Source organism: Eptesicus fuscus, chromosome 8 (assembly GCF_027574615.1).
Source record: "Eptesicus fuscus isolate TK198812 chromosome 8, DD_ASM_mEF_20220401, whole genome shotgun sequence".
In the NCBI taxonomy this organism is placed as follows: Eukaryota; Metazoa; Chordata; class Mammalia; order Chiroptera; family Vespertilionidae; genus Eptesicus; species Eptesicus fuscus.
In genome coordinates, this window is record NC_072480.1 from 76,065,918 (window position 1) to 76,089,761 (window position 23,844).

The following is a 23,844-nucleotide window of genomic DNA, read 5'->3' on the forward strand; positions in this document are numbered from 1 at the left end:
CCCATCCTGTGTTGTGACATGTTTTGAAGGAGACTTCTGCTGCCCAGCCCCCCAACTTTGCCCAGCTCCAGCCCCAGCCCCAGCCGCAGCCCCAGCCCCAGCCCCAGCCCATCACCAGGCCAGACCCCTGGGAAATGAGGGGTCCCGGGCAGAGGCCGCAGTGGCACTCACTGCGTCCTCCGGACCTCGGCGTTGGCGATGGCGCTGATGAAGGGCACCACCCGGCCATAGTGCAGGAAGAGTCGCACCAGCGGGATGGCCGCCTCCTGCTTTTCTCTGCACACCTCGCCCAGGATGTGAGCCGTGGACGCCGAGACGGGCTGCGCAGGGACACAGCGTGACCCCAGGGCAGCTTCCAGGCCCCCCCATGACACCCCCTCACCCAGCAAAGGGAGACTCAGATGTTCCTGCGCACAAAACAGGCCCAGAGGGGCCAGGCTGCAGGGAAGTCACCAACAGGGACCAGGCAGCCCAGGTGTGGGCCTCAGGTGGTCAGGGCCTGGCTGGGGGGGGGGGGGGGGGGGGCGCTGACAGGTGTAGGGAGCGGCCAGGGAATCAGGGAGTGGAAGGTGGATTCAGGGGCTGGTCTGGGCAGGTGGGGAGGCAGAGCTGGGCAGGGGCCAGAGAGGGAGTGGGTCTGGGTAAGGAGGGCCAGGCAGTGGCAGCAGGGGATTAGGGACGGGGAGGGGGGAGGGGCCGCGGGGGGCTGTGGTTACGGGTGCACCAGCACAGGGGTACCTCCACGTCCGCAGACTTCAGCAGCAGGTCCCGCAGTGGGCTGTAGTAGTCGGAGGAGAAGACGTGGTCTTCTGTGTAAACCACGTTCAGCCGCAGGGATCCCAGGTCCCCAGGCTTCAGGCTCTTACTGCAGTTGTCTCGGGGCTGCAGGAAGTACCTGGGCGCAGGACACAGGACAGGTGGCGTGAGGCCGCAGCACCTCCCAGGGCTGGTCCCCCGTCAAGGCCGGGCTCTGTGTCAGGGTCTGAGGCAGGAGGGGCTCAGGGGGATTCTGTAGGACACCCCCTGCAGGGTCCCTGCACCCGGGCATCCCCCTAGGGATGTTTCCTATCAGGGCTGACGACACAGAGCCACAGACAGAGATCATGATGGGAAAGGGGAAGGGTGGGAAGAAAGGAGAGGATGAGGAGGGGGAGGGAGTGAAGTGGTTAAGGGAAATTCTGCAGTAAAATAATTATCTGTGAAGACGAACACCACAGTGGCTAGCAATAAGCAGAGCAAAACTGAAAGGATTCTAAGAAATGTGGCGGAGCTTTCAACACGAGGGGGGTGGTGAGCTCGTGCTGGCGGGCCGGGCAGGCCACTGCGCACACCGCCGCTTTAGCGGTGCTTCCTCATAGGCTTCTCTTCTCCTGGGTCCTACCCTGTGCGGCGCTGCGGGAACCCTGCCTGCTCTGAGTTTCCTGGCCTGGCAGTGAGAGATGCGATGTGGGTAGAGCTCCCATTGGGCGCCAGGCGAGTGCCACATCTGTGGTTTCAAGGCTGGGGATGCTCAGCTAAGCATGCCTCCTGGCAGAAACCAGAGCTCAGCTGGGGCTGTGCTGGTGCTATCCTCGTGGAACTAAAGACAGGAACTCCTGGCCAGCATGGCTCAGTGATTGAGCACTGACCTAAGAACCAGGAGGTCACGGTTTGATTCCCAGTCAGGCACATGCTCAGGTTTCGGGCTCGATCCCCAGTAGGGGGCATGCAGGAGGCAGCTTATCAATGATTCCCATCACTGATGTTTCTATCTCTCCCTCCCCCTTCTCTGAAATCAATCAATATATATATATACTAGAGGCCCGGTGCACGAAATTCATGCACGGGGTGTGTGTGTGTGTGTGTGTCCTTCAGCCCAGCCTGCACCCTCTCCAATCTGGGAACCCTCTCATAATCCAGGACTGCTGGCTCCCAACTGCTTGCCTGCCTGCCTGCCTGATTGCCCCTAACTGCTTCTGCCTGCCTGCCTGATCGCCCCCTAACTGCCCTCCCCTGCCAGCCTGGTCGCCCCCAACTGCCCTCCCCTGCCAGCCTGGTTGCCCCCAACTGCTGTCCCCTGCAGGCCTGGTCCCCCCCAACTGCCCTCCCCTGCAGGCCTGGTCCCCCCAACTGCCCTCCCCTGCAGGCCTGGTCCCCCCCAACTGCCCTCCCCTGCCAGCCATCTTGTGTCCATATGGGGGCAGCCATCTTTGACCACATGGGGGCAGCCATCTTGTGTGTTGGAGTGATGGTCAGTTTGCATGTTACTCTTTTATTAGATAGGATATATATTTAAATACAGGAACTCCATAGTCTCCTGATGATAAGAAACAGCCACTGTGCACAACACAAAAATCCAACCACATGATACGTCTAGACGTGCAGGGCGATTGTGCAGTGTGCAGCATGTCATGTGACATGTGGCTAGTGGTGTGAGATATGTGGCATATGACATGACGTGTGCTGTGTGACCCACACCTCCTCCCCATCTTGTGTGTCTGTTCAAGATGTGTGAAACGAGAGCCATAGTGTCTGCGGCTTCACCATGATGATGTGCACTGTGATAGGATGTGATTTATGAACCAAACATGGAATACAACAAAGGCACATTCCTTACGCCAAAATACAAAATAGACCAGAGAAATGAGGAATAAAGAGACGGGAAGCGAAATCTCAGTCTTCTGGGTGACACGAGTGAGGGCGAGGTCAAGCGGAGACCCTCACTTAGACGCGCAGACTGCAATGGAGATTCACCTGAACCCGCAGCACCCTGCACACCTTCCTCGCCCTGTGACACTTCTGACGACAGGCAGAGGTCATGACTGCTGCCACAGGGCAGAGCGGACACGATGGCGCTCCCAGGCGTGCCCTTGGCCTGCCCACAGTGAGCAGGCCCAAAGGGCTTGATGCCCCGCCCTCTGTGTTAGGCTCTCAGCCACCACTGGTGGTGTCAGCGTGATCCCCTGCAGTTTCCCACCTGAACCTGTCACAGCGCTGGAGCTAGTTAGGACTTGGCAGAACGAGAGTAGGTGGCCAGAGAGGAAGCTGACGTGTGCATTTCATTTGGGCTGTAAACACGCAGCTTTGTGCCCCTTGACTAGTTAACTCTGTCCCTCCGCCCGCAGCACGGGACGGCAGGCAGGCACACGCCACCTTACCACGCTTCGTAGGAGCTGGACTGCCGCAGCACTTTCAGCGGAATCCTTAGTTCTCCCAGAAACTCGTCCCCAAATTTCAAGTTACTGGCGTTCCAGAGGTCAACCCTGAAAAACAACTGTCGGTCGGCATACGGATGCTCCTGGAGAACGGCCCGGGGAGGCACAGAGGCTGTTGCGAGCGTCCTTTCTCTCTCCGCAGGAGGGTGGGGGCACGACAGAGCCTCCGGTTCCACCAAGTCAGCCTCTGTGCGATCTGCACTGACTGAGGACATTTAAGACGTGAGGTCAGACAGGACCCGGCTTTGGTGTGGAGATGTGCATTTCCCGGCTGCCAGGACCGAGAGGAGGTAGAGGCAGAGCCTCAGGCAGGTCGGGTGAGCTGCCTCCTGTCTTTGTAACAGGAGGGAACTGCTGTGTCCTGAAGCCAGGAGCGTCCCCTGCCTTTACCTGGGAGAGGTCCCAGTGTCGCAGGACCTGCCCTCCAGGCTGGGCAGTGTCTCAGACACAGCAGGAGCAGCAGCAGGTAGCCTCAGTCTTCGGGCTCAGCACAGTGGAGGGAATAAATGAAATCTAGCTCTGCTCGGGCTACTGCAGAGAATGGTGCCCCGGGGGACTGGCCAGGCTGCCCAATCAGCAGCCAGGATGCCTCCAACTTTCCCGACTGGAAAGGAAAGCCGGGTCTGACTCCTCCTTCTCTACCTGCACTCAGAACCCTGCACCCACAATCCCTCCGACCCACCCAAGGGGCCATCACTGCCGGCTGCAAGCTCAGCACAAGGTACCATCTTTGAGAAATGTCCACACTCACCCTGCTAAAGAGTTTGTCACCCATGAGCCTTTTCCCTCCAGAGAGAATTCTGTTCCCTCCTATTTGGGGACGTGGGGATCGCACATGAGTAACAGATGGAGGTGGACAACGCTCCCTGGTGCTAACTAGCGAGCATGGCATACACCCACAGAGGATACCCATGAGCTTAATCAGAGGATACCCATGAGCTGAAATTTAAGACTGGGGAAAATTCTAGAAGACTGCAGCAGCAAGTCCGAGCAGGGGCCATGGACATCACAGCAGGCAAAGGATGTTCCGCAGGAACACGCGTGTCAGGACATGGACATGAACACTGTCCCATGCAGACACTTAGAATTATAAGCAGAAGACTCTTCAATCTGCTGAGCAACACTTCAGCAAAATACGAACAAGTCGCCAGGCAGACTTTTCTTTTTAATACAAGAAGCATTTAAAAGCATCTTTGGTTTGTATGCTTAGAAAAAGAACTAAGGACTTCACTCTTGAATTCAAAGCCTAGTCTTTCTCTGAACAAGAAAGCGGAGCCATCTGTCTGAAGGAGGCAGTGTGCAGTCAAACCTCAAATAAGGCCTGCGGACCTCCAGTGGGGACCTTCTCGACTTGGGGTTACTTCACCTTGGCTTCAGAGTTTTGAAATGGAAGATTTAAGTGTTGCCTGGAAACACTTAAAGCTGGGCTGTGTGGAGGCCACGACCCCTCAGGACTTGAGCCCAGGAGAGGGCCAAGCAGAGCCCCGGGGTCCCCTGCACTTGGGAGAGGGAAGAGCCCTGGCCTGTACCCTGCACCCCAAAGGTCAGCCCCCACCTGGCCTGGAAACCCCCACAGCTTGGTTATTGCTCAGAGGCCGGGAAAGCCGCTGCAGGTTCGAGGGAGGGATACCAGAGTACCCCACAAATGAATGCCTCGGAAAACCCTGGCCTAAAGGAAAGCAGATTTTAAATCCTGTCAAATCAGGGCATTTCTATGCTGAACCGGCTACTCAGCCCAGGGGTGGTCACCCGGGCCAGGACCAGGGGAAAGTACACCCGGCTGGTGATGCTCTCCCAGGCACCTTCCCCCTGAGGCAGGCGCTGCAGGTGGGCGGGGCTGCCTACGCTGAGGGGATCCTAAAACTGATGCCGGGAACTCACGATGGGATCTTCCAGGGCAGGGGTGGGGAACCTTTTTCCTGCCAAGGGCCATTTGGATATTTATAACATCATTCACGGGCCATACACAACTAACAACTTAAAAATTAGCCTGCTATATTTGGTCAAACATTTAATTAACTCACCCCTAATGCCTTGGCAGGGCCGGACCAAATGATTTCTCAGGCCTTATACCACCCGAGGGCAGGGCCTTCCCCACCCCTGTTCTAGGGTGACAAGTACCGACTGCACCCCAAGGCTGTGTCAGGGGAGTCCCCAAGTAGCCGGACTGAAAAGCCGAGTTTGCCCCTTGGGAAAGTAAGTGTCCTTTCAGCCACAACCACCCAACCCCTGGGGTGATTATGACTGATTTCAACTTCCAACATCCTCGTGTTAAAACCACCAAGAAGGTTAAAATCCCCCCTATCCATCCCCCTGTTGTTTATTTTTTTTGCTCAGTGCTTAGAGCATTGGCTGCACACTGAAGAGTCTCGGGTTTGATTCCCAGTCAGGGGCAGATACCTGGGTTGCAGGTTCCATCTCCAGTCCCCAGCCCCGATCAGGGTATGTGCAGGAGGCAACCAATCAATATGTCTGTCTCACATCGATATTTTTCTCTCTCTCCTCCTCCTCCCTTCTTTCCATCCTCTCTGAAAAAGCAATGGAAAAAATATCCTCAGGTGAGGATTAACCAAAAAACAAAGCAAAACAAAACAAAAGCGGACAGAAGAGGTGAGTTCAGACTGCAGCCACCAACCAGGAATCTCGAAACCCTGATTCTTGCTCACCGGATTTCAAGTTTGTCCACATCCTCCTCCTCAAAGTCGAAGTGGGACTTTCGGCTGTAGCTGCAGGGCCTGGTCACCTGGTGGAGCAGAGGGAGGGAGAGCGAGTTAGACTGAGCGCCTGCCCTGGACCGTCCAGCTCAGGGGAGGAGGCTATGCGCCCCACTCACCGCGAATGAGCAGAGGCTGGACTGGGGCCCAATTCCTGGGAGTGGGGGTGTGGGGGTGTGGGGCTACGCAGGGCACGTCACACTAACTTCCATGTATCCTCCCAGCACCCATGAGCATCCAGCCAGTTCCCTCCCTCCTCCAGACAGCCACTCCCCTGCTGACCACCTCCCCCTCCTGACATCCACTCCCTCAGGCCTCCAATCGGCTCCTCCCCAGCTTTCCCACCTGCTGCCCTCACCTTGTTGGCAGCCTGTCCTTGTACCACCCAAGCCCGGCTCCCACCAGCCACAGCCCAGAGGGCCCCGACCTAATCTCCTTTGGCTAAAACTTCTGAAGGCCCCCCAGGGTCCCCACTTGTCTTCCTCACCCAGCACGTGGGATCTTTCTACAACCTGTGCCCCCTGCCAGCTCACTACCGAGGCCGTTCCTCACTCTGCTCCCCGCTGGGAAGCCAGCAGGTGTCTCTGAAATGTCACCTCCTCCAGGAAGCCCCCCGTGCCCCCTGCCTGGTATGATCCCCAATGCTATGATGAGGTATCTGGCTTCCAGTGGGATGGCGCAGGGGCTGGCCTGTTTCCTCTCTGCCTTATCCCTGCCTGTCACCTACCATATCTCTCCAGTGAATGAAGGTGACTCTTACAGAATGTTAAATCATTTCATTTAGATATTTAAGGGTTTTTAGATAAGTCTGGCTTTTATCCTGGAATAAGCTGGGCTGGAGACTACCTCCTGTTGGAACTCCTGCAGGAGGCCGCCTGCCAGCCCCTCGCTCCCCGCCAGAGCCCCCGGCAGGGCTCGGCTGCTTGCCAGCCGAGGCGGAAAGGAGGTGAGGAGAGCCTGACAAGGGGGAGCGTGCGGCTAAGCAGGGCTGAGCCTCTGAGTCAAAGGACATAAACTCCACACAAAAGCATGTCCCAAAGGTGCTTGGTCGGAGGCCGCGAGCGAGGCCCTAACCAGCAGCACCGAGAGCCCAGGGCTAGGCCTTCTCTGGGATCCTGAGGCTTCGGCCCCTACTACTACATTCCATCATCTGGGGCCGTTAAACTCATCTAGTGAGTCGAGACCCACAATTTTAGACGAATACGCCAGAGCAAATACTCAGCGCTCCTCGAGTGAGTGGGAACCACACAGGTGTGGATGCAGCTGTTGGCGGGAAGTGCGTCCCGGTGTGAAGTCTATGCCTCACTGCGTGTTGTAGTAAAATCAAAAGTTTGGAAAGCGCCAGTCTGAGCCAGTGTAGGCAGTCTAGACACGGAAGGCTGCTGCACCTTGAACGCACATTCATATTAAAGACGTTTCTACAGATTTTGTTCCAGACGTCATCCCTGCCTTTGGAAAACAGCATGAGTCCCTTGAGGTGAGGATGACGGCATGGGCTTCCTGGCTGATCTTCAGTCTGTTAAGAACCATTTCCTCACCCAACTATAAAGCCAGACTGCCCACCCTGGACAGAGAGGGGATCCTTCACCTACGCCCTCAGGTTCCCGGCTCCATCGCCCTTCCCAAGGCTACCCCACCAAGGCCGGCCACTGACTTCCATTTAGGAAACATGTGAGCTTCTAGAGACCAGAGGAGAAGGCCCAGGCCCTCTGCCCATGAGCGCTTGGTTCTAACTCATCTCTCCAACTTCATTTTCCAAAATTCCTTGTTTTTCACCCCAACCTCACTCTGCATTCCAGGTACAGTTTCCTGCACCCTCCTGACCTCCACACCTGTGCATGCCCCCTTCCCAGACTGCTCAAATGTCCCCACTCTGGGAGCCTCGCCCCACGCCCCCGGCAGCACTGCTGGCTGCAACTGCTTTCTGTCTCCCGGGGCCACTAACTTAACCGTCCCTGCAGCAAGAGGGATGATCCCTCCTGCTGGGCAGCAGGATCATGAGGAGGACAGGAGTGAAGGCCGCAGTCATCCTCACCTACCGTGACCTGGTATAGAGTAAGCATTCAAGAAACCTTTGAAGACGGAAAGAACGCCCACCTAAGTACATTCCATATGGGCCGTCTTATCACTAAACCAGCCAAGTTCACTGTGGTTCCGGTCCGGTCTTCAGCCCTCACACCCTCCAGCTTACTAATCTTGGCGGTTCACCTTCGGAGAGGCAGCTGGGGGGATCTGTGTGTCCAAACACACTTCCTCTTTGCTTCAAAACCCTCACTACTTCTGGTGAAACAAGCCTCCCTTCACTGCTTAGGAGAGATTGGGTGGAACAGGCAAAAAAAAAAAAAAGAAACAATTAAGAAAACCCAAAGTCCTGATAATTTGGAAAGAATGAATTGGTAAGTATGCAAGTCAAAGCTGAGTCATTCTGGGAGCAGGGGCGGCCTTTCTTTCTAGGGAGCAGAGGCTGCAGAGCGGCGGGGGGGGGGGGGGGGATTGCTGGTGGGGGGCCGTCACCCAGAGAACTTTCAGAGGAAGCAACTGGCTGAGAGCCTTCAGATCTAGACTTTTTGCCAAAGGATCTCGGGGGCAGGATTTCAACTTAACACCGAAACCACTGAGGTACCGACCTCAAAGTAAAACACCTCGTCAAACTGAGGGTTGTTGGTCTTCTTTTTCACTTTCGTCTTCTTTGCTTCCGATCTGTAATCAAGGGAGGAAGGATCAGGATCAAAAATAACACTGGCGATGCCAAATCTCTCAGCCTTGAGACTGAGCTATCAAATGCACAAGTCACTTGCTGCCTCTATTTATCTTATAAATATTTCTGTTTGTCTCCAACCCCAGATGGTATGCAAATCAGGGACCTTTACTGAGCCAAAAATACTCAGCATGAAAAACATCGAGTCTTCCCTTTTTTCACAAAACCATGTGAGGGCAATAAAGGAAACAAAAGGAAGTCAAGATTATACTTTCTACCTGCAGCGCATCCTCCCTTCCTCTGACTGAGGAATGCTCACCATCCTTCAGGGGTCTGTGCCCCACTCTGCAGGCCCGGGGGCCGGGGCAGGTGCGGGTGGCAGCTACTTGCCTGTATGGTCCTGCTAGTGTCACAGTGGCATAAGGGTCGCACTGCCCATTCACGATGGGGAGGCCTTGGCACTCGAGGATGCTGTGGAGAGAAGCGGGAGGGGTGGTCAGGAGAGAGGAGCGGGAGGTGAAGGGCCCGCAGGCTGCAGCTCAAGCCGCCCTGGGGTCCAAGAGCAGCCGTCTCACAGGTCAAGGCAAGGGCCCTGAGCCATGGTGGGGGGGGGGGGTGGTGGCTGCCCACTGCTGGAAGCTCCCATCCACTGATTAGCAAACAGAAAACATCTGGGGTGGCAGAGCGTGTGTGCTGCTTTCAGGGTAGAGGAGCCTCTGCATGGAGAGAGTTTCCAGTGAATTTTCACGAGCACGTCACTGCTTTCTCTCCTAGGAGCCGGTGCTATTCCAGAGCGGTCCACGACGCATGCACTGACCTCTCCATAACCTTACGGAGCTCACTGTTGTGAAGTCCATGTTAGAAGTGGGGGGATTGAGGCCCAGGCTTACAGCTACCGCCTGTGCCTACGCCACACGCGCCTCGTGACCGTGAAAGATGCCCCAGTCTCAAGCTACACTCACGCCTGATCACACCTGTAGGCCCGGGGCCAGCTGTCCTGGCTCATGTCAGGGAGTGAGTCAGACTAGCTCCCTGAGCGTCCTGTCACTAATCCCATCGCATCTTCACGCCCCGGCCTGTTCTGTGGACTGCTCCTCCAGGTGGCAGGTCAGTGTTGAGTGGACGCTGGGTGCTGCTGCTGCCCTGGTTCTGCTGTCGTCTGTAAAGGACACAGCCGCTGGGCCTTGTGCTGATCGGTGGTTAAGAGTCTCTTGCTTCGGGCCGATTGTGGCAATTTTTGGTTGAAGCTTTGTCCGGGAGGGGCCTGCAGCCGCTGTTGATTTGGCCCCACTTCACAGGTGTGGCCTCCTGGAGCCCGTGCGGGGTGTCTGATGATAACAGGGCTCTCCACTGGGTTGGGGACTCAAATAAGTCCCAGCCCCACAAAGGGAGCCCTCAGCCCACAGCCCCCTGGCTCTGCCAGACCCTGGCTCTTTACCTTGTGGTCACACTGGCTGGGGAGCACCGGGAAGTCCTCCCTCTCCCAAACGGGCCCACAGTGGCCTCGCCCACCTCCAAGCTCTGCCTGGGACACCTCCCTGCCCCATGTCACAGCACACAAAAGCTGGGCGCCATGGCTCACCTCATCTGCTTCCCTTATTAGGGGGTCACAAAGCTAAGCTGTCAGTTGCCCGAGTCCTGAGCTGGTCCACTCCTAGGGTGCCCAGCTCTTCAGATGTTTGTGTTGGGAGAGGGGACCCGGTTCCCACTATTTCAGTGTGGCCGGAAGCCAAAGTCCTTATCCTACGTCTGTATATCAGGTTGGCTACATACAGACGCATGATCAGTTCCCCTCAGCCATCTGAGCGCTCCATCTCCTCTCCTCCCTGCAGCCGGGAGGCTGGGAGGCAGCCCCACTCTCTCATTCCTTCCCCCGTCAGCTGCTCTGAGCTGCTCTGTCCCTCCTGGGGAGGCTCCAGGTTCTCCATTTTACCAGAATATTCCTTTCTGGGAGAGGGGTTTGCTTTCTCCACTCCACCATGGCACTGTGGTCCTCAGAACTGGTGCCACCCTGTCCTGGCCATGGAGTTTTCTGTAAATTTCTTCTCTTCATCTCTGCACCACTTTTCTTCTGAAACTGCTGTTAGGAAGGTGGGGCCTCATGGCTCAGCCCATGACTTCAATGAGCTTTATCTAATACTAGTGGCCCAGTGCATGAAATTCGTGCACATTAAAAGGGGATTAATTAGAGGAAATATTTTAATATCGCTATTTGCCCTTTCTCTATAACAGAAGTGTCAGAGATGAAAGAACATTAGTAAAATGTATATGAAAACCTTCCTCCTGTCAGAGCCTGAGGTGCGCTGCAGGACCCAGAGTCAAGTCCCCCCACCCGTGGCGCCTCAAAATTGCGCGAGACCCAGACCCAGTCGGCCCCACCCTTGTCAAGCCCCGCCAGGTGGGGGGCACAGCCTCAGGTCCCCCGTCAAGCCCCACATGGTGTGGGAGCGCAGCCTCAGGTCCCCTGACCCGGCGCTGGGCGAGGGGCACAGTCTCAGGTCCCTGCTGATTGCTCGTTACGGGAACTCGGCCTCTGCTGTGGGTGCAGCCATCTTTGTGACAGCGTGATAGTCAATTTGCATATTCCCTCTTTATTAGATAGGATTTTTCAACTCTTTCTCTTTTCACTCTACTTCCTGGGATACGTCTGCATTTCTCTCCCAGATTACTGACTTGGTCGGTGGTTATCTTCCTCCCTTCATTAACTCATCATTATAAAAAATCCACTCATCCCTTCATTCCTCCCTGAACTAGGATTTATTCATCCATTAACTCGCCATTACACAAATATTTGTTGAGCTCTCATGTTTCGGGCACGTTTCCATGCCCGACTGAGAGCGGAGCCGTGAGAGGACAGAAGCTCGTGTGTGGAGCGCGTGCCCGTGAAGCTCGGATCTGCCCGGCTGGCACAGCCACAAACAGTGTGACAGTAAATAGGTAACATGTAGTTACCGTGTGCGACAGCAGGGAAGGAAATAAACTACCTATAACGACGGCAAAATGCAGGGTGGTGGTCAACCCCTCAGGTGGCTGGGGGCCTTGGGGGAACGTGGCCTTCAGGTTGAGGTCTTAAGGGACAGGACTCACCCATCCTAAGTTGGGGGAGAGAGGGGCCCCCAAAGGGCAGCAGCTCTGAGAGGGAAAGCAGAGGTAGGACAGCTTGATCAAGGGGTGTGAGGGGAGGCCCCCCTCCCTCCCTGTAGATATGGTACCCACTGAGCCTGGATGCATTTTTATTACATTCAGTTGTTGATCTAGAAGTTCCAGACCACCCCCATTTGGGATCCTCAGAGACAATGGTTTTTCACAGCCAACAAAGCATCTAACAGGACTCGACTCTTTACCCTTATGTCTCAGAGAAGCGCTGCAGGTGCAGGCAGCAGCCACCTGGGTCACATTCAGCCTCCGAGTAGATGGCACTTTCACGCCTTCTTTTAAAGACCAATTTGAGAGATGCTCTATTCTCTGTCTCAGAACAAAGCCTGGCTCCTGATTGCAGTTACCCCAAGACATCTCTGAGAAAAAAGGAAAATCAATACCCTACCATCTGGCATGCAACATGCACAAACTGGAATAAAGAGGGTGCTAGCCTCCATCACACCCTCCTCCCCGGCGTCACTTCGTTAGCGCCCTAACAGCTTTAGCTGGATTGCAGCTCAGCTGCACGATCCTGGGCTGGGGGTGTGATGCTCTCCTGAGCGGCTTGGAGCACATGAAGCCAAAGCTGGCTTCACTTGAAAAGATATATACACACACAAGGTGCATCTGTCCAGGCCTATTCTACACAAAACAAACCTCACAAACGCTTAGGAATGTTACAGGTAAATAAAGGGAGAAAATACAATATTTACTGCACTGGGCATTATTATGTCCTAGAAAGGGCACTTTGAAACATGCCAAGTGACGAAAACAGTCAACTAATCTGGAATCTCAAGTACCAGAGTACAATATTCTGTGTCTATTTTAACATTTATAGGTTTCTATTGTCAACCTGACCCTTAAAACAGTTATGCCTCACAGCTGAGGGAAGAGTCTGCAGCTGTGAACTCATTTCCATTTTTCTTCCTTCCCTCGATGTGGGCATGTCCTGGTGCCCGACTTCCTGCCCCCCCCTCCCCCCCGAAGAAAACAATCTGCCTGCTGACCGGGCCCGGGTGCAGCATGAGGGCTGCAGACGCCCCAGTTGTGGGTGACCAGTGCCATCCATGGTCACCAGCAGAGGGCCCCTGCTGCCTGGCCAGCCTCCACTCCTACCCATGGCTTTGGAAAGCTTCCTGTCCCTAGAAGGAGCCACAAATCAAGAGCCTGTCAGCCGTTTTTGCTTTCTGTAATTCCTTAATAATAGAAAATGAGATCTTTATTGGAGTTGACATTTTGGAAGCCTGAAAGTAGGTAATTTCTCGGTTGGGTGCTCCTGGAGGTGGAGCCCCAGGCAGACTGTGCCGCCTTCTCTGACAATCAGGGTCTCGGAGTCCAGCCACCGAGCAGGGCCCATGAGCCAGGCGGGAGGGGTGCGGCTCAGCGAGCATTTGCCCGGTTGTCAATAGAACCTTTGTCTGCAAAGTGACAGAGCTTGCAAGTGGGAAAACACAGGAAACCTCACTCTCGGACAAAGTGGCAGGCACAGGATACCCAAGGAAAGACCATCTACAGGGGCAAGAAGGAAGGACTGCGAGAGCGGGTGAGCAACGCTCAATCTCAGGAGAGCAGAGCCAGGAACGGCACCCGTGTCTTCCTCCCATCTTCCTGCACAGACGAAGGCTGCGTTTCTCCCGGACGCACCACTGTTCTAAAGGAAGAGACTCGGGGTCCAAAAATACATCCACGAACAATCAGTTCATCGTCAGTCCACAGCGTGATTTCTGCTCACCCTGGGGGAGACCGCCATGGCCCCAGCACACCTCCAGGTCACACAGGTCAAACTTAACTCACTCCACAAGTGGCCACAGAACCCCCACGCAGCTGCCGGCCGACAGGCTCGCGTCCTCCGGGCTTTTGTCAGGGAGATGAAATGTTACGTGTGATTAATGTAACGCGTTAGCGTGCCCGCCCCACCCCCAGAAGGCTGAGTATAGTGGCTGGCGCTTAGTAGGGGCTCATGGAATAGTTTTGAATGAATGATTAAAAGATGTTGTGTTTATCTTTGTTGGAAATAACGAAAGAGTTAGGAGATAGGATCCCTGAGTCCCAGCTTGAAATCTAGTTGGAAAGACAAGCCACTCACACAGGACCAGGTACCTGTCCAAGGATTGGTAAGTGCCCAGTCCTTGTACAGACACTAGGAATATTCAGGACGGCGGGTCACCAAACGGCCCGGGCCTCCGTCAGGCATCCAGGCCCACAGACTGGACGTCAGAGAGTAAAACGAGACAGAAGGGTGAGTTAGGACCCGGAAAAGCTGCAGTGTGGAAGGAGGGTGAGATTTCTACGGGCACATCAGAGGGTTCTCCCTCCGCAGCACCACAAGGCTTGGCACTGACGGCCCAGCCCAGGCGGAAAGCCTTCTGTCACTACTTATTTTGTAAACATTTCCCGTTTCTTAAGGCTTTCCAGGGAGGGAAGGAACTGGTGATATGCTTCCTGAGGTGCAGCTGGGAAAGCCCTCAGGATATATCCCTTATCAGGGACAGGAAGAAGGAGTGAGGGCACAAGCCTCCAGCCTCCAGGACTGGGGGCTTTTGCAGGAAACGGGTAACCTCAGAAACGAAACTTCAAGCAATCACAGGGCAACTTGCAGGTTGCTCTTCAGGCCAGTGGGGAAGAGTGGGCCCGGCAGCAGAGAGGGGTGAGCTGAACATGGGGAGAGGGAAGGCCTGGAAAGAGAACTCAGCCCCGCCCGAACACCCCAAGGGACCCCACGAGAGGCTGTGAGGGCCAGGTGAGAGGTGAGGGCAGCCCAGAGAGGGCTGTCTGCCTCAGCAGGAATCACCTGCTGGGTGGTAGTCCCCACGTCTTAGTTCTGGAAACGGTGAATGGGACCTCATTTGGAAAAGCATCTTTGCAGATGTTCAAGCGAAGGATCTTGACATGAGGAGATCATCTGGGATTTAGGGTGGGTCTCAAACCCAAGGCTAAGTGCCCTAATATGAGGGAGATTCACGGACACAGCGCTGTGTGAAGACAGAGGCAGAGATTAAAGTGATGCGGCCACAAGCCCAGGAACGTGTCCAGCCCCAGAAGCTGGGAGAGGAAGGAAGGCTCCCCCAGGGCCTACGGAGGGACCTCGGCCCAGCCGGATTTTAGACTTCTGGCCTCCAGATCTATGAGAGAATAAATTTCTGTTGTCTTAAGCAACCAAGATTGTGGTACTTTGCTAAGGCAGCCTCAGGAAACGAACACACCAGTGATAGGGAATGACGCATCAGGGAGGCAAAGAACACTTGCCCTGGCACATCTCCGTCACTTCCCAGTGAGTAACGTGGGAATAAGTCACAGGGCTGCTAGGCCGAAGAGAGGATGTGAGGGGATTCTCAGGCAAGGAGAGAGACTATTTATTGGAATGAACTTTCCTTTTTCCAGTTGGCTTCTCTTTAGTGGTTCATCAACCCAACTCTTAATTTTGCCTGAGCCCATAGCACACCACAGATTGGCCCAAGCCCCTGCTAACCTTGAGACGCCAGGCCACAAGGGGGGGACCCCCATCCTGGGGAAATGCCAGCATAGATGCTTTCACTCTCATTCTACACAAGCAGGATGACGTGCAGAGTGTAGGGAGTGTGTCCAGTATTACACATTTAGGGAAGATTCTGGTAACCTTGGATACCAGGATTTTGGGTCCAAAGCCTTTTGTACCTGACTACAGGTGGGTGCCCATGTGTCCTGTTCCATCCTGATTCAGAGCTGTTTGTGGAAAATCTCAGGCATGTAGAACAGACTTAAAAACCATAAGAAAGAAAGTTACAAAATATAAAAACTACAGAGGTGTTACTGAGAAATTTGTAGCTAAAAACACCCACATTAAAAAAGAAAGATCTCAAATTGATAACCTAAACTTCCACCTTAAGAAACCAGATGAAGAATAAACTATACCCAACAAAGGGCAGAAAGAGGAAATAACCTAGATTAGAGCAAAGATCATGATTAGAGAACAGAAAAACAATAGAGAAAAATCAACAAAACCAGAAATGGGGTCTTTGAAAAGATCAACAAACTTGACAAATCTTTAGCTAAATTGACCAAGAAAAAAAGGAGACTCAAATTGTTAAAATCAGTAATAAAAGAGGGGACATTACTGATGACTTTATAAAAAACAAAAGTTTTAAAGAGATTACAGAAAACCTAACTAAATGGAAAGAAATTGTGTTCAGAGGCTGGACAATTCAGTGCAATCCCTATCAAATGCCAGTTGCTATTTTTGCAGAAATTAAAATGCTGATCCTAAAGTTCACATGGAAATAAAAGAAGCTCAGAATAGCCAAAGAATCAGGAAAAGAAGAATTAAGTTGAAGACTCATTGTGTGGTGCTAGCACAGGGATATAGGTCAATGAAATAGAACAGATTCCACACATAAGCTCACACATTTATAGCCAGTGATTTTCAACAAAATGCCAAGATACTTTGATGGGACAGAATGGTCTTTTCGACAATGATGCTGGGACAACTAGATATTCAAATGCAAAATAATGACAACAATAATAATGCTAACCCCTACTTCACACCATATATAAAAATTAACTCCAAATGTATCGAAGACCCAAAGTTAAGAGCTAAAAATATAAAAATCTTAGAAGGAAAACTTAAGTGTAAATTTCTATGACCTTGGGTTAGGAAATGATATCTTAAATAGATACCAAAACCACAGGCAACCAAAGAAAAAGTAAATAAATTGGATTTCATCAAAATTTAAAACTTTTGTATTACAAAGAATACTATCAAGAAAGTGAAGACAACCAACAGAATATATCTGCAAATTTTATATTTGACAAGAGTCTGGTATCTAGAATATATGAAAAACTCTTACAACTTAATAATAAAAATACTAATAACCCAATTAAAAAAATAAGTAAAGGACTTGCATAGACATTTCTTCAGAGAAAATACATAAATTTTAAAGGCAAACGAAGACAAGAAAGGATGCTCAATATCATCAGTCATTACATTTGAGAAAATGTAAATCAAAACTACTTTACACCCACGAGGATGGCTGCAATAAAAATGTCCGCCAATAATAACAGTGTTAGCAAGGATGTGGAGCAATTAGAGCCCTCACATTCAGCTGGTGGGTGTAAAATAAGGCAGCCACTATGACAGTCTGGCAGTTTCTCAAAAAGTTAAACATAGAGTTACAATATGACCCAGAAATTCTACTCTTAGGTATACACCCAAGAGAAATAAAAACATAAAATTGTACAAAAACTCATACAAGAATGTTCTCAGCAGCATTATTCACAATAGCCAAATGTCCACCAATGGGTGATAAAGAAAATGTGGCATATCCACAGAGGAATATTATTCACCCTTTAAAGGAAGGAGGTACTGACGCACACTACAACCTGGATGAACCTTGAAAACGTTATGCTAAGTGACAGAAGCCATCACAAAGGACCACATGTATGGTTCCATTTGTACTAAACGTCCTGAACAGGCAAGTCCTCAGGCAGGAAGCCGGTTCGCGGTGCCAGGGACTGGCGGAGGGGCTGCGTGTGACTGCTCACAGGGATGAGGTTAGACAGTCGTGAGTGGTGATGGTTTTATCACCTTGGGAATGTACTATAATTATGCACTTTAAAATACTGAATCTCATAGTATGTATATTTTTTAGTTTTAAAAAAAGCTACAGGAGGAGGTGAGGTGAGGAAAGAAAAGCCACTGGTCCCTCACAAACTTCTGGTTTCCTTGGTTAGAGAACATGAGCCCCTGTGGGACTCCCCACACTTTCCCCCTCATTACACCCCTATGGTGGACCCTCTGCCCCAGGACTCTGAACAAAGTGTACTAGTGTGAGTATACAAGTATACTACTGTGTACTAGCATGTGTACTAGCATATGTGTGAGTGTGAATATACTTGTGTGTGATAGTGTATACTAGTATGAGTACATAGGTATGCCAGTGTACTGGCACGTGCATCCGCATGTGTGTGAATGTGAATATGTGTATGTGTGCTAGTGTGTACTAGCATGTATACACATGCATACCAGTATACACATGCTGGCATGTGTACTAGTGTGTGCTAGTGTGTGTAGTAAGCATACTAGTTGTGTATATTAGTGTGTGCTAGTGCATGTACTAATGGGTGTGAAAGGCCCGATTCCCACATGTGAAGGAGGCCCAGGTACTGCTCAGCATTCCCAGGAAAGTCAGCAAGGAGAGGAAGCCTCATCTTGTTTCCTCTCTGGGGCTCCTTCCTGCTTCGCTGGACAGGATGGGCCTATAAAATGGCCCAGAGGGTTGCTGAGCACCTACAATGGGCCAGGCCCTGCCCCAGGTGTCGGGGATACAGCAATGAACAAGGAAATTCACGTTCTAGGGGAAGTGCACAAAATACAGCCATCATCAGCCACACGCACGATGTAGTGCTGAAGGTCATGGGGTGGGACACAGAGGCCTGGCTGTGCTCTCTCCAGAAGAGGGCGGCTCCTTGGGGGCATCCCAGTAGAGACCTGAATTAAGGGGGATTTGGAGGAGGGGTGCTCCAGGCAGAGGGTCACAGAAGCAAAGGCCGAGGCAGGGTGGTCGAGTGTCTGAGAACCTGCAGGAGGCCGTGGCTGGAGTAGCGTGGGCAGAGAGGCCCTGACCCACTGACGTTAGTTCTTGTCCCTCCTGTGCACATGGGGAGGGAATCAAACGCCGACCTCAGTGCTCACAAAAACATGGGCAGTTGATCGCTGGGGGACAGAACCCAGAATTTGGTGAGGCAGGTGGTGAGCACCCTCCTGACATTCAAACAGACATTTGAGCAGGAAAACTGTCAACAGAGCCACATTGAGACACAGATTTAAAAAAGCACTTTCAGAGCAAACACAGTTCGTTTCTTTGCATGAATTGGAACTCAGTTAGAAAGCGTGTTGGCCAGGCTCCAGTCCTAACAAGGCATGCTCCAGTTAGCAGTGTCTGCAAGGACCCAGGACAGCCCGTGCGGCCTGAGGCCCACGGTTCCAGATCGGTCTGAGTGGCTGGAGGCCTTTCCTCCCAGAAACTCCGAAATGCACAGAACCTTCCCGACTCCCACCCTTGCATCTTCTCTAAACCAAAGCTCCTTAAGCTCCTTTAAAAAAGCAAAACCAAACAAAGGGGCCATGTGCACAGCACGCTCCTGTGTTTCAAAACAGAACGCCAAGCCCTCAGCTCTGGGGTTTCCTGTGCCAGCAGTGGGCGTCGGGAAGGAGCTGCACACCCACGCGCGGGTGGCTGCTGCTGCTGACAGACCGTCCTGACTGTAGACACTTGTGTTCCTGGAAACCACAGCCTGACGTGCATCCTGATAAGACGCAGAGACGGATGGCTGCAGTTCTGGTGCGTCACACGTGGACTCCGCGGGGAGCAGCCACCTCCACCCTGCATCTCAGAGTCGTGGGGCCAAACGGGGCCGCTCTGGGGACAGGGCTCCAGGCCCACATCTGCCCAAACTGGTCCATTCTGTCTCCCCCACACCAACTCACACTTTCTGGTTCCATGTGAGGCTTGTGGTGAGCGGCTTTGAGTCCTTTTTGAACAAGGAATAAACCGATAGATAAATAAATAAGAAAATAGGCAACTCTGTCTTCATGGCTACAAATTCTGAGAGCACAGCAACTATTCTTTAAGAATGGAAAGAATGAGAGCGTTAAGGATAACACTCGCTGAGCTCTCTCCCATGTACAGGATGGGCCTATAAAATGAGCTGGAACACGCCCAGGGCCCACATGTTTGCTGAGCACCTACAATGTGCCAGGCCCAAGTTTCAGATAGTAGGGAGTTCTTGCCTTCTATCCGTCCTATACATGTCTTATACCCCGTCCTCTGCCATGTGCTATATATGTTCCTACACCATGTGCTACACTGTGTCCCTCCACCATCTCCTTCACCATGTCCTACACCGTGTCTGCCCACATGTTCTTCAGTGATGGCCCTGCAGCCAGAACTGAACATCGGATGATGAGTGTGGATTGGGCAGCCAGAACAGGGCCCGCTTGGACAGTAAGCAATGGGGGACACTCCTCACCACCTTCCTCCAGACCCTGCTGGTGGGCCAGAGAGTGGAATCGGCTCCCTCGTGTGTAACGCCAGGTGCGACACCAACCTCTTTGCCTAAACGTCGCACACAGTAACGGATAGGTACCTCAAGGACGCGCATTCGCTTTATTGGGTACATTGAAGTAAATACTCTTTAGGGTATTGGAACCTCCACAAATGACGTCACCTGGGGGACTCACCAAGTCGGGAAATTCTGATTCATTTGTTTGAAAAACAATACCCGCCCCACTGCTGGGGGTGAGAGTTAGCATTCCCGGGCAGACCCGCGCCTTACCGCGCGGCCAGCTTGTGGCAGACGACACCCGTGTCGGTGATGACTTCACTCAGCCTCAGCTCCAGGTGGACCTTGCCCTGCAAGGCACAAAGAGAGAGGGTCATGGGAGCAGCCACGCAAGGTGGAGAGGTGCAGAGTGTCAGTTCACAAATGGTGGTTAGGTCTGGCCCCATGTGGCGTCCACCATACTCCCACCGGCCTCGCTCAGATCTCAGGGGCCTGGGTGGGTGTGACTCCCCCAGAGGGTTAAGGTTCCAACCCATCAGGCACGCTGGGCTCCCAGCTCTGCTGAGCGACCGCGAGGGAGATGGGCACCGAAGAGCCCAGACCTCGGCCTGGACATCCATGGCAGCAAACGCCCACTCACTGCCCAGCTGTGGGCAGGGCCTGGTCCTGTCCTTTCAGGCCTTTTTCTCACCTGCAGGACAGAATGGCCAGAGGGAGGGCAGGAGTGACGGTCAGGCAGGATGCCCGGCGGTGAGTCCTGGACACAGGACCAGACCATTAGCATCACATCCATGTGAGCACAGGTCTGGGCCCAGCCCTCCTGGCTGACCTCCTTAGCCATGAGTACGTCCTCGTGGCCAGTAGGTGAGGCGGGGGCCTCATCACCACGCCTTTGTCCGGGGCTGGACAAAGGCCGAGAGTGACAGCAGTGGTGCTGACAAAGCTCATCTCCCGTGGCCCCCTTTCACTCGGCACCGCCCGGGTTTAGAGCTTTCGAATCATCCCGTAATCTCAGCACAGCCCATGAAGCGGGCACGGCCGTCCTCTGTGAAGAAGAGAACACTGAGGCTTACAGCCACCCACAGCCCGCCCTCTAAACAGACCCAGGACACGAGCGTGTGACACAGCGGAGTGAGAACGTATCCACCGCGGTCACACGCTCTGTATCACACGTCTGGTTCCTCACCGCCTTCCCAAATGCACTGGGCGCCAACTCTGTCATGGGCCATGGCCATTCAGACCGACATTTCACTAATTCATTCTAAATGGGCTTCTAAGAAGTGAAAGACGGTGTCTGGGGTGAGAAGGAGCCCGCTGCTGACGCCGGGCTCACGGTCCTGTTTCCTGTTTTTCCCAGAAGCGGCCGGCGAGTCCACAGCAGCAGACCCCGTGGCTGCGCACGTTTCCTCTCGGGGGCACACACTTCCTTATCAAGGTGGCAGACAGCGTCAGCTAATGCGTGTTGTCACCTTCTTGTGGGGATTTGGGAGAGGGTGGTAGGAGGTAAAACAAAACAATACAAACACTGTCCACAAAAGGACTCCCCCCCCCCCCCAGAAGGTAACGCGTAGATCTGCAGTTCACAAGTTCACATCTGTTGTTACGCAGGGTCACTGACGGTTCAGCCACACCTCATGAGGTGTGGGCATCGCACCACCTCAGCACAAACAACCCAGCCCCGGACGCCGACGCCCAGAGGGGCTGAGGGCCACACCTCACACCTCAGCGCAGGCAGGAAGTGGGGTTTTTGAGGCGCAGCCTCTGCACAGCTGGTGTCTGGGCTCACAGAGCACTGGGCGCAGATGCCAGTCTGAGCGCCAACCTGCTCGGCTACACACGTCAAGGTGAGTCGGGGGAAGGAAGGAGCCTGGCCTTGCCCTTTCCTTCCTGCAATTCCGTAAACCCTCAGAAAGATTCGAGCTGGGTCCTGGTGTGTGGACAGCTGCGGACCCCGATTGTTTGGGAAATCCTTCAAGTAGGATTATCTGACACCAGTCACATTCTCAGAGACTATCTGGATGTGGCTGCTGGGGTATGCTGGGATGGCTCAGCTGAGCTCTTTTCTGGATATCTACTTTCATAACAGTTCACTAAAATAAAACAGCACAAAGCAGAGCTCAGTGGCTGCTGGGCGTCCCTGGAAGAGTCCGGGGAGGACTCACTTGCGGCTCCGTGGGGGGCCGGCTCAGATGGATGCGTGGGGGACGACCTCCCTCCGGGTAGAAAAACGCAAGGCATGGGGAAAAGGGAGCCTTCCAGGTTCAAGCGTACTTTTTTTTGTTGTTGTTGTTTTTTTTTGTTTTTTTTTTATATATATATTTTATTGATTTTTTACAGAGAGGAAGGCAGAGGGATAGAGAGTTAGAAACATCGATCAGCTGCCTCCTGCACACCCCACACTGGGGATGTGCCCACAACCAAGGTACATGCCCTTGACCGGAATCGAACCTGGGACCTTTCAGTCCGCAGGCCGACGCTCTATCCAATGAGCCAAACCGGTTTCGGCTCAAGCGTACGTTTTGGCAGCTGTGCAGCACAGACTACAGACAAGGCCATTCCTGCCAGTCGCCTCGTTCTGTTACCCATGAAGGGTCAGGGAAGGAACAGAAGCAACTAATTCTTTTTAATAAAGTGATCTACCAGAGGCCTTTAAAAACACCAATTCCAGAAGGGAGCAAGTCATTCTTTAAATCGTCCTTTCCCCTCATTCTGCGACTCACTGATCTCTTGTTGGCCCCAGTTTTGTGATTGTCTCAGACACATGCTTTTTATTTTATTACTAGAGGCCTGATGCACGAAATTCGTGCAAGAGTAGGCCTTCACAGCCCTGGCTTGGAGGAAGGTAGTCCACTGCTCGGCCATTTGGTCGATTTGCATATTACGCTTTTATTATTATAGATTTTTTAAAATATTTTTTTATTGTTTTCAGAGAGGAAGGGAGAAAGAGAGAGAGATAGAAACAGGCCGCAACCCGGGCATGTGCCCTGATTAGGAATCAAACCGTGCCCTCCTGGTTCATAGGTCGACTCTCAACCCCTGAACCACCCCAGCCGGGGTTGAACACATGTATTTTACTATGAATTATACAACAGATGGATTCAAGAACATATACGCCATCCTCTGCCCCTCTAAAGACCGTAAATGTGACATTTCAAAACAAAACTGTGGCTGCAGGAAAAGGTCGCACTTGCACCTTGAAAAGTCAGCTTGAATGTGGGGGAGCGCTGCTTCCATGGTGGTGTGGCCACTTCATGCGTGGGCACTCGAAGAACTAACTACCCTAAGCAAAGTGCTCAGCTCCTCGCCTGGAACTTAGCGAACAACCAATAAACACTGTCCTTCCTCCTTCTCTTCAGAGTTCTGATGATAATGCATTTGCCGTTCATAATTCACAAATTCCGAGGAGACTGGCCCAGCGAGGGTCAGTATCCCATCTCATACACGGTAAGGACCAGGCTCAGAAGGACGAGGGACTTGTCCACGGGCATGCAGAGGACATCAGTTATGGAACAGTGAAAATGTTCCACACACCTGTACAATGAACACACACACCCATGTTTATTTATAAGATTTGTGCTGACGGAGCAGTTTTGGATATTAATTGTGGTGGTGATTACACAACTTGACCCATGTGATAAACTGCACAGGATACACATGTGCACACATGCAAGCACACACATGTGATAAGCTGCACAGAATATCCACATGCACTTGTGCACACACACGCACAGGCACACACTGGCACTCATGCGGACGTGTGGAACTGGTGAGATCTTAGTGAGGGCTGCATCGTGGGAATGTCAGTGTCCTGGCTGTGGTCTCCCACAGGTATACAGCATGTACCACGGGGGAAATGGGGAAGGAACATGGACCTCCTCACTATTTTTAGTCTTTAAGTATAAGTAGGAGAGCACACAGTTTGCTAATCATTATTCCTTGTGCACTTTTTTGTGACTTCCTGTGAATCTGTCACCATTTCAAAATTAAAAGAAAAAAAAAAGGCAAGATAAAAAGAAAAATCACACTTGCCAATAAAATCCAACTTAAATCTGGGTAACAGCCA

At 52.7% G+C, this 23,844-nt stretch overlaps 1 protein-coding gene across 1 annotated transcript in view; it reads right to left on the bottom strand.

The window, feature by feature from the left end:
* The window catches only part of RASA3 (RAS p21 protein activator 3), a 115,930-nt gene that overhangs the window by 18,101 nt on the left and 73,985 nt on the right, over positions 1–23,844 (bottom strand). The window contains exons 5-11 of the mRNA XM_008143904.3: positions 20,055–20,131; positions 8,997–9,077; positions 8,536–8,608; positions 5,861–5,937; positions 3,138–3,242; positions 739–895; positions 172–320 (exon numbers count right to left, since the gene is read on the bottom strand). Of these exons, the coding sequence (XP_008142126.1) occupies positions 172–320; positions 739–895; positions 3,138–3,242; positions 5,861–5,937; positions 8,536–8,608; positions 8,997–9,077; positions 20,055–20,131 (719 nt within the window). The remainder of the gene's footprint in view (positions 1–171; positions 321–738; positions 896–3,137; positions 3,243–5,860; positions 5,938–8,535; positions 8,609–8,996; positions 9,078–20,054; positions 20,132–23,844) is intronic.